General features: G+C 44.8%; 1 protein-coding gene across 2 annotated transcripts in view; it reads right to left on the reverse strand.

Annotated features, from left to right (window-relative positions):
• Positions 1-4,359: 4,359 nt before the first annotated feature.
• LOC107381543 (FERM domain-containing protein 5) overlaps positions 4,360-11,480 on the reverse strand; it is a 93,019-nt gene continuing 85,898 nt past the window's right edge. For both annotated transcript variants that reach the window (XM_015953272.3, XM_070555108.1), the window contains one exon: positions 4,360-6,765. In XM_015953272.3, coding sequence (XP_015808758.2) covers positions 6,185-6,765 — 581 coding nt within the window. In that variant the 3' untranslated portion in view covers positions 4,360-6,184. The remainder of the gene's footprint in view (positions 6,766-11,480) is intronic.

Genomic DNA, 11,480 nt, shown 5'->3' on the forward strand with positions numbered 1-11,480 from the left:
GTCGCACGACTGCTCGACACTTGTGGTGGGGAATTGGTTTGGAGAGGTAGCCATCGTTGATCGACGGACTCCAGGGTAGAATCACTGCTGCTTGCATTTTAAACCTATAATTGGATGAATAAGACATTTGTAAGAATACGATTTCCTTTGCAGAAACTCTCATGAGTCCATCCACCCCATTGACCCGAAGACTCTCCGCTGCGTGAGTGTCCATCCTCTGCAGATGCAGTACTTCGCTGTCGCAGAGAGCCGGTACGACTCAGAAATCCACTAGTCTCTCCTGTCAGCTGGACTGTTGTGTTATTAAGTAGATATTTCTGCAGGGTAGTGGGCATTTATGACAGCAGGCGCCTGAAGAAGACCAAAAGCGAGCCAGTGTCCCAGCTGACCGGCCACACTTTAAGCATCACAAGCGCTTATTTCTCACCGTCCACTGGAAACCGGGTCCTCACCACCTGCATGGATAACCACATCAGGTGAAGCAAGCACAGTGGTTTTGATAGTTGTTCTGTTTAGTCAACCCCTGCCTAAGTTTATTTATTTATTTAACAGGATATACGACACATCTTTAGTATCCTCTAATGCTCCTTTGCTGAAGTCCGTCAGGTACGTCCACACGGCCGACTCGTAACACGGCTGCATTTTTGAGCAACACACAACCCGAGTTTTTTTGGCGTTTGCAGACACGACATGCAGACAGGCCGCTGGCTGTCGAAGCTGTCGGCCGTGTGGGACCCCAAACAGGAGGACTGCTTTGTGGTGGGGAGCATGATGAGGCCTCGGAGGGTGCAGGTGTTCCACGAGAGCGGCAAACACCTGCACACCTTCACGGACGAGGAGAACCTGAACACGGTGCTGTCCGTCACCGCCCTCCACCCCACCAGGAACGCCTTGTTGGGTGGAAACGCATCAGGACGTGTGCACGTCTTCAGCTGAACTGAAGACCACGGAGAGAGACTTGTGCAACATTAAATGGGTACCTGAGCTAAATGACGTGTTGGATTATACATCTGTTGTAGAGTGAGGTAGCTTTGGTGACGAGGCATTTTATGTGCCTCAGATTAACATTTATTTCAGACCAGTGTTCACATCTTTTTCTGTCACAGTGTAAAAGCCCACCTTCACGTCAGGATATGATACAACTCATTTAAAAATGTATTTAATTTTACAAAATCAAAGCAGCATCGTCCATCTCAAAGTCCGACAGTTTTCAATTCTGGCGTCTATTTTTTAATCTGAGCGGAAAGTTTTGTTTTGATGTGCAGCGGTACCTTGTTACGTAACCGATGCAAAAGAGAAACATTTCCTTATTGACGTTTTTTTTTTTCTTTTTGTGTTTTGCTGTGTTGCATCATTAAACAACCAAACAATATCTTTGCAAAACAGTTTTAATTAATCAACTTTAAACAAAATTCCTTTTTCCTCCGTATTTTAGGGGCCGCAGCAGCTCAGGAGGTACAGTGGGTTGTCCAGCAATTGGAAGGTTGCAGGCTTGATCCCGGCTCTGCCAGAGAATGCTGCTGTTGTGTTTTTGGGCAAGATGCTTAAAGAGCGAGTAACACCCAAATTAACTTATTTCTTCTGAAAACCTGTATAGATGAGCGTCTTAACCCTCCCACTGTCCTAATGGGTGTGACCCTGCGATGAAAGTTGACCATTAAGCAGGGTTGATGGTTTATCCCTTGAGGTCCACGTGGCAGGGGTGAGGAGTGAGCGCCACCTCACCCCTGCCACGTGGACCTCAAGGGATAAACCATCGATCCTGCTCAATGGTCAGCTTTCCTCGTGGGGTCACCCATAAAGACAGTGGGAGGGTTAATAGTGCAGTGTGTTTGTGTGATCACCAATTTGCCATTATAGTGCAATTTACTTTAAATGTAATATTTCAGCCCAAAACTGTAATATCTCCATCTTCAGGTTAAAACTCTGCTCCACATTGATTTAGAATCAGCCACAGCTGATGGCAGTAGTGCATGCAGGGTGACGTCTGTACCGTACTGGATTTCTGCCGAGTCTCGCTGCACATCCACCTGGCACCTTTCACCTGCTGACAAGAGTGGACTGGGACCAACATCGGCCATGGCATTTATACGGAGCGTTGGCCCTCAGAGTGGGGGGGGGTAGAGTTGCCGCTGTTTGCGGACTCGTCTGTCCCACCGAACGTGAGAGCGGGGGTGCGGCGTGCGCTGGGGTCTTTGGTTGGCCCAAGCTGGGCAAGTGACCCACTGGGACAGTGCCTGAATGCCAGAAAAGCCAGTTTACTCCTGCCTGCTGACATGACACATTGACGCTTAGAGACGCTCGCCTCCTTAACTCATTCACTGTCAATGATGACTAAAGCCGTCATTTGCATGTTCTTACTGTGTGGGCGTCGGACGAGCCCCCGCACCGTGAGAACAAACATCTCAGCTCTAAAGCCGATCTTCATCCGCATACATCACACGTCATGTGATCAGGAAGCAGAACATCCATTTGTTAGGAGATCGTTTTGGGCCGCTGCTGTAAAAAAAAGAAAGGCGCGAACTGGAAAAGCGTCGGCCAATCACAATTCAACAACGGACTATGAAAGAACGGATAACGCTCGAAATGCGCGGATTCTTCCTGATGTAAGAGGTGAGTCTCCGCTTTGTTTTGGTTGTTTTGGCGTTGACATCATCCTAGAGCGCAACGTTCTGTGACTCTTAAAAAAACAGTAAAAGCAGTGAAAAACGCTGGCAGCGAAGGCCTTTACCGATCAGGAAACGGCTGGCAGTGAATGAGTTAAGATAAACGTCCCCCTCTCCTTTTTTCTACTGAACTGGAAATCCTCCTTCCTGCAGTCACTTTCTGTGTCTGCTCTTCTGAACGGCGAGTCTGCCGTTTGTGTATGGTCATGTGCACACGCCATTGTGCATGCGCTAGTTAACAACTGTTTTTTCCGACAGAGAAACTCCCAAGAGCACAAACGAGGGGGTTGAGGGGGGTGCTGCCAAACATTGCCTCAGTGCCGCTCTGTCTGTCTTCCAGGCAGCATCTTTTTCCAGGTATTTTTCTCTAACAGGAAGTCTGGTTGAAATAAGTCTCCACCCATGCCTTGACTCCCACTTTAACTCACCTTGCCTGCTGCTACTGGTCGGAGGGACCGGTGGAGCCTGTGCTTAGAAAGCCTATGTCGGTGTGCCCCAGGGCAGCTGTGGCTACATTGTAGCTCATCACCACCTGTTTGTGTGTGGATGAATGATGCACTGTAGTGCTTTATAGTCCTCTGACTCAAAGGCGCTATACAAGTGCGGGTCATTTATCATTTAGATTTCATTCAATTTTCTCCCACTTCAGTTCTGTTGTCAGCCTTAATGGTTGGAATGTTTTACTTTATTTAAAAATGACTAAATACTTAACCCTTTAAGCGCCAAAGTCGCAGAATTTCGACATGCAGCAATGTTGGATTTAGTAAGCCACAGCAGCAGAAATGAGCCCTCATGCAGTTAATACGTTACACTGCGGGGTGGCAGACACCTGTAACTTCAATCCAAGCAGCATTTGTTGGTGTGTTACTATTGAAACTTTTGAGTATTTAGAACTTGAACCCCGCCCACAATTCGCAGAGTCGCGGAGGCTGTCAGTGAGGGCGAGCAAGCGGAAAAAACACAATGCCGAGAGGAATGTTCAGTGCTGACGAAGCTCTGTCTAGTACTGGCAGATCGGATTCAGAGGAAGAATATTTCCTGTCCGAGGATGATCTGCCGTCTTCTAGCGAGACGGAAAGCGTGGCTTCAGCGCGCAGCATCAGAGAGTCCGTCAGCGACGACACGGTTACACAAGCAGCCCATCCAGCCCTTCTCTTGTCCGATGTTCCGCGTCGGGCAAAGAGACATGGGGGGGGGGGGGGCATCTATCTCAAAATAAACCAAAGAAGGGATGAGTGAAATGTGTTCATGACACTGAAGCACCAAAAACAGTGTTCTTGATTGATACGCAGTAAACACAATAAAATACCAATAAAGTAATAACACATGCATACATGTCTACATAAGAATATGTATCACAAACAACACTAAGAAAAGACAAAAACAAAAAAAATCTGAAAATGTGATGCAATCCAATATGGCTGCCACCTGATGATGTAATAATATGCAAATTATGTGAGTGAATTTGATCCTATCACAAATTTGGCTCATACTGAAGATTTTTCTAATTTACAATATTCCTCTATCTAACCAGATTTAAGCTACAAGCTCTTTAAATAGAGATATAAAAAATTCATATTTTACCGAAAAAACTACGGCGCCTAAAGGGTTAACACCCCCTGCTTGTTTTACATGAATGAAGTCAATATTCCAGTGATTTTATGACACGTTGAAAAGCAAACAGACCGCCAGGTAAAAAGAATAGATTATATTTATTAATACATTATACACCAGTCTTCAATGGTTGCTAGAAGAAGTCTTGCCTGGAGGTAATGATGCAGGACACGTGCTTACAGAGACGCTGTGGTGTGCTGGACCTAGGTAAGGTTGGGACACGTCTAAGACGTGATCCAGAGAGGGAAAGTTTCTTAAAAGTTCAACTTTCATCGCGTCAGTTTGTGTAAAACGAGTTCAGACAACTTAAATAAACTGTATATAAACAAAATAACACACAAGTGAGTCTCCGAATACTAGAAAATGCTGCATGTTGGCCAAAAGAAATACTTTCACATCTCACTCGCATAAGATTTGTTCCAAAGCAAAATTAGAACAAGATGCCCAAATGCTTTATTTAAGAGCAAATGTCTTCAAGAACAAAGCGGAGTTCCTTTCATGCATTTAGTTTGAATCAAACTTTAGTGTCTGCACTTTTCTAGTTAGTGGTGATAATTTAAACTGAAATATTAAACGTATATTTAGCTCTTGGCTAAACTCTTCATGATCAACAAGATGAAACAAAATCTGAGAAATTAAAATAAATGTCTGCCAGATTTAGGAACCACTATCTTTTAATTAAAGGGTGAAAACAATTAGATCTGTGTAAGTTCTTGAATAAAAACATTTAGTTAAATACTTATTTTGTTTTGTAGATTACTTTGTTAGTTATTAATCATCCTTTGCTCTCAGTAATCCCTAATTTTGGATATGTGACACACAGCTTTTACACTCGCTTTCGTCCTGAGCCCTTTTTGGAAACTTGTATTTTTAGGGCGGTAACGACACGCTGAGGGCTGTAAGATCAGAGTAAATAAGGCCGAAGGCTAGAACAGCCTCACGACAACAGAGGGCTCTTTCGTTGGTGATGACGTTGCAGGACGTAAACATTAATTATCTTCAGATCAAAAACGACAAATCCACCAGAATAAAACCTCCATGTGTTGCTTAACAATGGAAACGAGTTAAATCCACGTAACTTTGCAGATAGATGCATACGTTTTAACACAGAAGGGCTAAAAGTTTCACTCAAGAAGGGTCCAAAAAAAACCTGATTTTGTAATTTTACAAACTCCAATAAAGTCAAAATTCCAATTAATGGAAAGGATCTCAGTCTTCAATATCTATTAACATTATTGCACATCAAGATGAACTCACCAACTATTGGAGTACACACACACACACACACACCCACCACACACTCATCATCTTTAGGACAAAAACAATCGCGAACACAGACGCAAAGTTCCCTCTACAACAGAACAGATGGGTCACACGTGCAGGCACCCAGAACGCACTTGTGTCATAAAGCTATTGCTACTACTTTTTACTAGTTGAGCAAACTGCACCTAGTAAACAGTGTGTGTGAAGAGTTGCTTTGGAGCCGACAGTGCGCCTCTGTCTGCAAATCTCTGAAACAGCAGTTGTAATAAATCAGAAATGTTGCTGTTCGGCTGGTTTCTCCCAGAACATTGATCTAAATTCTGTTTGTGTGAAACAAACCCAAACTAGATGTGTTTCCCCTGCGACAGCAATGCTAATGTATGAATACATTTAAAAATAAAGGCATTTATCATCTCTGGCTGAATAGTGAAGTCTATAAGACACGGCTCCATTTTAACCCTGTTTCTGTGTGAAAGAAAGTTACCTCGAGGCGAGCTAAAACAAGATGTGACAAAAGAGTTCGTGACTTGTGACAGGATTTGTTAAATGTTTCCTGGGAGAAGCCGGTTTTATTAACAAGGCAGTCACGTTTCCTCTGCCCCACCTGCTGACCTGTGCCCCGCCTCTGGGTTTAGTCGCTCTCATTTGCTGACGAGAAACCCCCCCATCCATCGTAACTTGCAAGCGAACCACTGCCGCAAGGGGCAGAAATATTCAAAGTGGAACTGCTGGAACTCGGGGGTCTTGCGGATGTCTCTCAAGAAGGCGATGTCCAGGTCCGACTCGGTCAGCATGATGAGCAGCAGCAGCAGGGCGAACAGCAGTCCGATGGTGACCAGAAACAGGCGCAGCACACTTAAGATGAACTTGTTCAGCTCCTCTACATCACTGGATGGTGAAGGCTTGCTCCTGACTTTACGCAGTGCCCTCCTGCTGGGCCCCGACTCTGCCTGCCCCTCCCTCATAGCCCCTGACTCCTTCTCCTCATCAATGCTGCAGGGCGCCCCGTTGAGGTGACGGGCTAAAGGCATCTCCATCCCGTGCTCCGCCACCGGCGTGGGCAGCACGCTGTCTGAAGGGCTGTAGGTCTCGTCGGAGATGACTGCCGACACACTCGCCTCGCTGCCGTCATCCATCTGGCCCCGGGAACTCATAAAGGAGTCGCCATGGGAGACAGAGCGCACAGGCGTGGAGTGGGCACTGTCTCGCAGAGACTCCAAACCTGGAAACACAGATGGGCCATTCGTCTGTCAGAATGATTTTACAGGATACAGACTTCATAAATGCTGTATGCGTGTTACCATAGAAACGCATATTCATAAGGTGTTTTGGCATTTGACAGGTCAGTGGTCCATCAGAGCGCCGTGTAGGGACAACCAGCCATTCTTTCCCACACCCAAGACCAATATACCCAGAGAACACCCACTCTTACCCAGGGAAAGCACCATGCAGCTTCTTTAGCTTTTAAATTATTTACCTGCACAGTTGTCCTTTGGTCGACCAAAGACTGAAGATGGGACAGATAACCTAGAGGGGCTTCTAGAGTCCTGTCTTGACTCAGAACCTGAGTCCAAGTTAGAAGATCCTCCAGGGAAGGCTGGGTAGAGCGGCAGAACCCCCAGAGCTTTGCCCAAGAGCTTGGGTCCCAGGGAAAGTACCTGCACGTTGACATCCCGATAGCAATGGTTGATCATACGCAAGTGGACGCTCACCTTGGTCTTGATCTTGATGAGACACTTCACCATGATTCCACTCGGCTACAAACAAACAAGCTTAATCATAGCACAAATGTGGTGCTTTTAAAGTTTCTGTGCCCCAATCAGCCTCTTCTGTCTTTTATCCTCTTAGAGGTCATTGTCCCATTTCTGTTGGGCTGCTCTTATGCAGTGGGGACGCTGACAGGACAAGTAGGACCAGAGTAAGAGTGAAAGACAGAACAGTGGAACACTGTCCTCTTGTCCTGCACTTCACTTTGTTTCCTCCCTGCTGTCAGCTGTTGCACAGGCAGTGTGACCTCTGACAGCAGGAGCTATTTTCAGGCAGAGATATTATTACCAGGGCAGAAAGAGCAACAATATGAAACACAGGGGGTTTACGTTGCTGTTGCAATATTGGAGTAATACATCACATCTCTGTTCAAGGCAAGAGGAGGGCTAGTTGGACAAAAGACTCTTAATCTGTAGCTGTGAATAGACTTACTAAAAGTTTATTAGTTTGATCAGCTGAGAGTAAACCAACTCTCAGAGGAAGCACTGGAAAAAGGTTAATAGCCAGTTGGAGGAGAGTGGGGACAGTAAGTGCTCTTTATAAACCGCCAGACTTTCTCTTGACAAGAGGAAGCCTGAGGACGGTGTCTGATCGGCACTTATTTGTCTAAACACACACGACCACGAGAGAGACGGGGAAAATTAGTGACACTTATAAGCAGAGGGGTTGATAATATGGAAGGTACTTACTGCAGTCCACTCACAAATGCATTAAAATCTAAGATGTGTTAGAAAAGACTGATCAATAGTGGAACTAATCACATGGAGAACAGTGACCCCAGCACAATGGGAGGGCTAGCTAATGTTGGCAACAACGACAAACATACTTAGCTGTATTTAAACCAGCTTCAAAAAACAAGAACATGATGTCATCCTAAATATTTTTTAAGCTTGGTAAATTAAAGTGATGTTAGATGTGTCAGTATTTAGGGGAAGCTAATGAAGAGCTAGCCTCTAAGTCTGTTCTTGTGAATGTAGCTTAAACCATAGACGGAAATACGTAGACGCACCATTGGTCGCCGGAGAGTGTAACAGCATTGCTACCGTATTGGATGGGTCCCTCACTCTCCAAAACCAGCTGGAATCAATGCCGAGTGAACAACTATGCCTGTTTTTTGTACAGTCTATGGTAACAACAATCAGTGTTGAAAACAAGTTACATGGAACTTTTCTTGCCCATCTGTTGGGATTTTATATTTTAATGAATTTTGTTTGACTATATTTATATTTTAACTGTCATACCATACCATAAGTCTTGTTTTGTGATAAAACTTAATAAAAAGTGGATTATAGTTTGGGGCTAATGCAGACCCATCCAAGATGGTGGCCTGCCACAATGGCAGCTCCAATAGGCACCGTATATGTCTGTGGCTTAAACAACCAGAAAATTTGATGAATACGCAGCAATAATGGATGATAGACAAACAGTAACTATCCAGTGAAACCTTTTAAATAAAAAATGGGGGATAAAATCTTTCAGGGATTTTGGGAGGAATTTGGAAACTCCACTATCAAGGAAATTCTTATGCTAAGCAATTAAACAAAGCTATTACTGTATTACCCCTTCCAGTGGTGGACTTGCCATCAGGAGAAGCAGGACATTTGCTGGTGGCCTGGCTACCAAACTGGTCTGCTCGGCAGATCGCATTACCACCCCACCCTGCTCGGAGATTTCGTGTTGGGGATTGAAGCCGCTAATCCTCGCTCGAATGGAGATGGCAGGAATACTATAGTCTGCGCTGGGTTGGTGTTAAATTCCCCTTCTGAGTTACTGTTCCAGTCTGCCCCAACTCCTTCCAAAATGACGTAAAACGTAAAAACCATTGACATATGAAAAATGTGGACATAGCCCACCCATTGTTCCGTGAGCGGCAGGTTTAAGCCAAAAATAGGAGGTTCCCAACACTGATTTTTTTTTACCGTGTCACATGTCTTGTCACGCCCAGACAATTCAAAAATGGGAAAAGAGGTGGAGCTGAGGATGGGGGTCTTACGTTTGGAACAGGGTTGGAACAAATTAACCAATGTAGCTAATAGCTGAGTCATCTAGTCCAAGAAGCGAAGAAGGGCTCCAGGGTAGCCAATTCGCACGACAGCCTGGCGTCTGTGCGAGGCTGTAGTCATGCCGGTTGCCTGTGGAGATATAATATGGACTGGGACTGTTAAATTACAAGCAGAGCCTCAGTCCACTGCAATTGTAGCTGGGCGCCATGGCCTTTAACATCAGCTCATGCTCCACGGTTGGAGATCAGCGGGACATTAGCTATATGCTAACCCAAAGATAATTGAGTTTTTCAAGGCATTTTTATGTTTATTTATTTGGCATACGCTTTTATCCAAAGCAACTTTCAATTGTTAATCTATAGGGCATGTTGTGATCTGTGGGGGAAACCGGAATGTCCAGAGGGAACCCATGCATGCATGGGGAGAACATGCAACTCCATGCAAAAAGGCTGCAGCTGAGTTTCGAACCTGCAACCTGCTTGCTGCGAGGCAACAGTGATAACAACTGCGTCACCATGCATATAAATATATGTCGAGAAGTAAACATCTCGACAGGAGCGTCTTCTGATTAGGCGTTGATAAAAATCGCCATGCAAGTTTACTGCAGTTAGTTAAAGCAGTAGAAAGACAAACTGGAGTGACCCGATTCCCGTGACACCACACGGCGCACACTGCAGAGGAATGGCATGCATGGGTATCGTCCACGAAGGAAGCCTCTCCTAAAACCCGTGCACAACAAAGCACATCTAGGATTGGCTAGGGCCCATGCTGAAAGAGATGAAGACTACTGGGACTAGACTCTGGAATGACGAGACAAAGATACAAAATGTCGCCAACTTGTTCATTCCATGCCTAAAGGACTTGGTGTTGGCCATAAAAATCACGGTGGTCATACAAAATACTAGATGTAGTAGTTTTTGTTGCAGGGTGTATTCACTTTGGCTTCAACCAGTTTTAGTAAAACAGAAGATTTTGTGATCCAAGTTATATTATTAACCTTGATTTCATGTTACGGAGTTAAACAAGTGATCAGTAAAACCCAGCCTTGTGAAAATTCTGGAAATTTTTCGATAGATAGATAGATAGATAGATAGATAGATAGATAAATAGATAGATAGATAGATAGATAGATAGATAGATAGATAGATAGATAGATAGACAGACAGACAGATAGACAGACAGATAGATAGATAGAGTAGATATAAGTAGATATAGACATGGATAGATAGATATAGACATAGATAGATGGATAGATGATAGATACCGTAAATCCTCTAACACAGGCCCGGGCCTGTATTTGACTCAAGCTCATCAAGCTCCAGGCCTTTTTTGGAAGGAGGACCAGAATTAGAGGCAGGCCTCTATTTCTATTTGAGCAAAATGAACTAATGGTTCGCTGGAGTTTTTGACAATTAAAATTGCGCCCACATTTTCAAAGTTAAACACATTTCTTTTAACAACGGTAGTTTCTGCTTCAGCCCTCTCCCCCCTCCCCCTGCGCAGCGGCCGCAAACTCACTGATGCGCCTGCAGCCTCTTAGAGTTCCTGCTGCTCTAAACATTAAAATAATTATTTCATTTTCTGTTCCTCACTTCTGATTACCTTCAAAGGTGTCTGTTTGTTGCAACCAGCAGGTACAAAAACTAACCCTAACCCTATTTGACTATTTTTCTGTCCTGTCTGTTTATTATCTTCCTGCATCTCCTCTCAATCCTAAAGAGAAACTGCTACCTGGGTTCATATATGTTCACCTTATGAGTTACCTTTGAGCTGCAGTTCTAAAAGATCTACCAACCGCAAAAACAGCGGTGTGCTCGCTGCTTGGCGGCCGCATCAGTGATCAGTGCGTCACCGGAGGACAAGGTGATGCGCCCCGCTCCAAAAGCATCAGGCGCAAATAAAAGACAGAAAACATTAAAGGAAATGAACCGACATGAACGATCGCAAGCATTAAATTAGTTTTTGAGGTGGCGACACCTGATTTGATAATGTTACTGTGGCCGTGCTCAGGATGCAGATCTACCGACCGCAAAAACAGCGGAGTGCTCGCTGCTTGGCGGCCGCATCAGTGATCGGTGGGTCACCGGAGGACAAGGTAATGCGCCCCGCTCCACAGCAGCTAAACACATCAGGCGCAAATAAAAGACAGAAAACATTAAAGGAAATG

Source organism: Nothobranchius furzeri, chromosome 9 (assembly GCF_043380555.1).
Source record: "Nothobranchius furzeri strain GRZ-AD chromosome 9, NfurGRZ-RIMD1, whole genome shotgun sequence".
Classification (NCBI taxonomy): domain Eukaryota; kingdom Metazoa; phylum Chordata; class Actinopteri; order Cyprinodontiformes; family Nothobranchiidae; genus Nothobranchius; species Nothobranchius furzeri.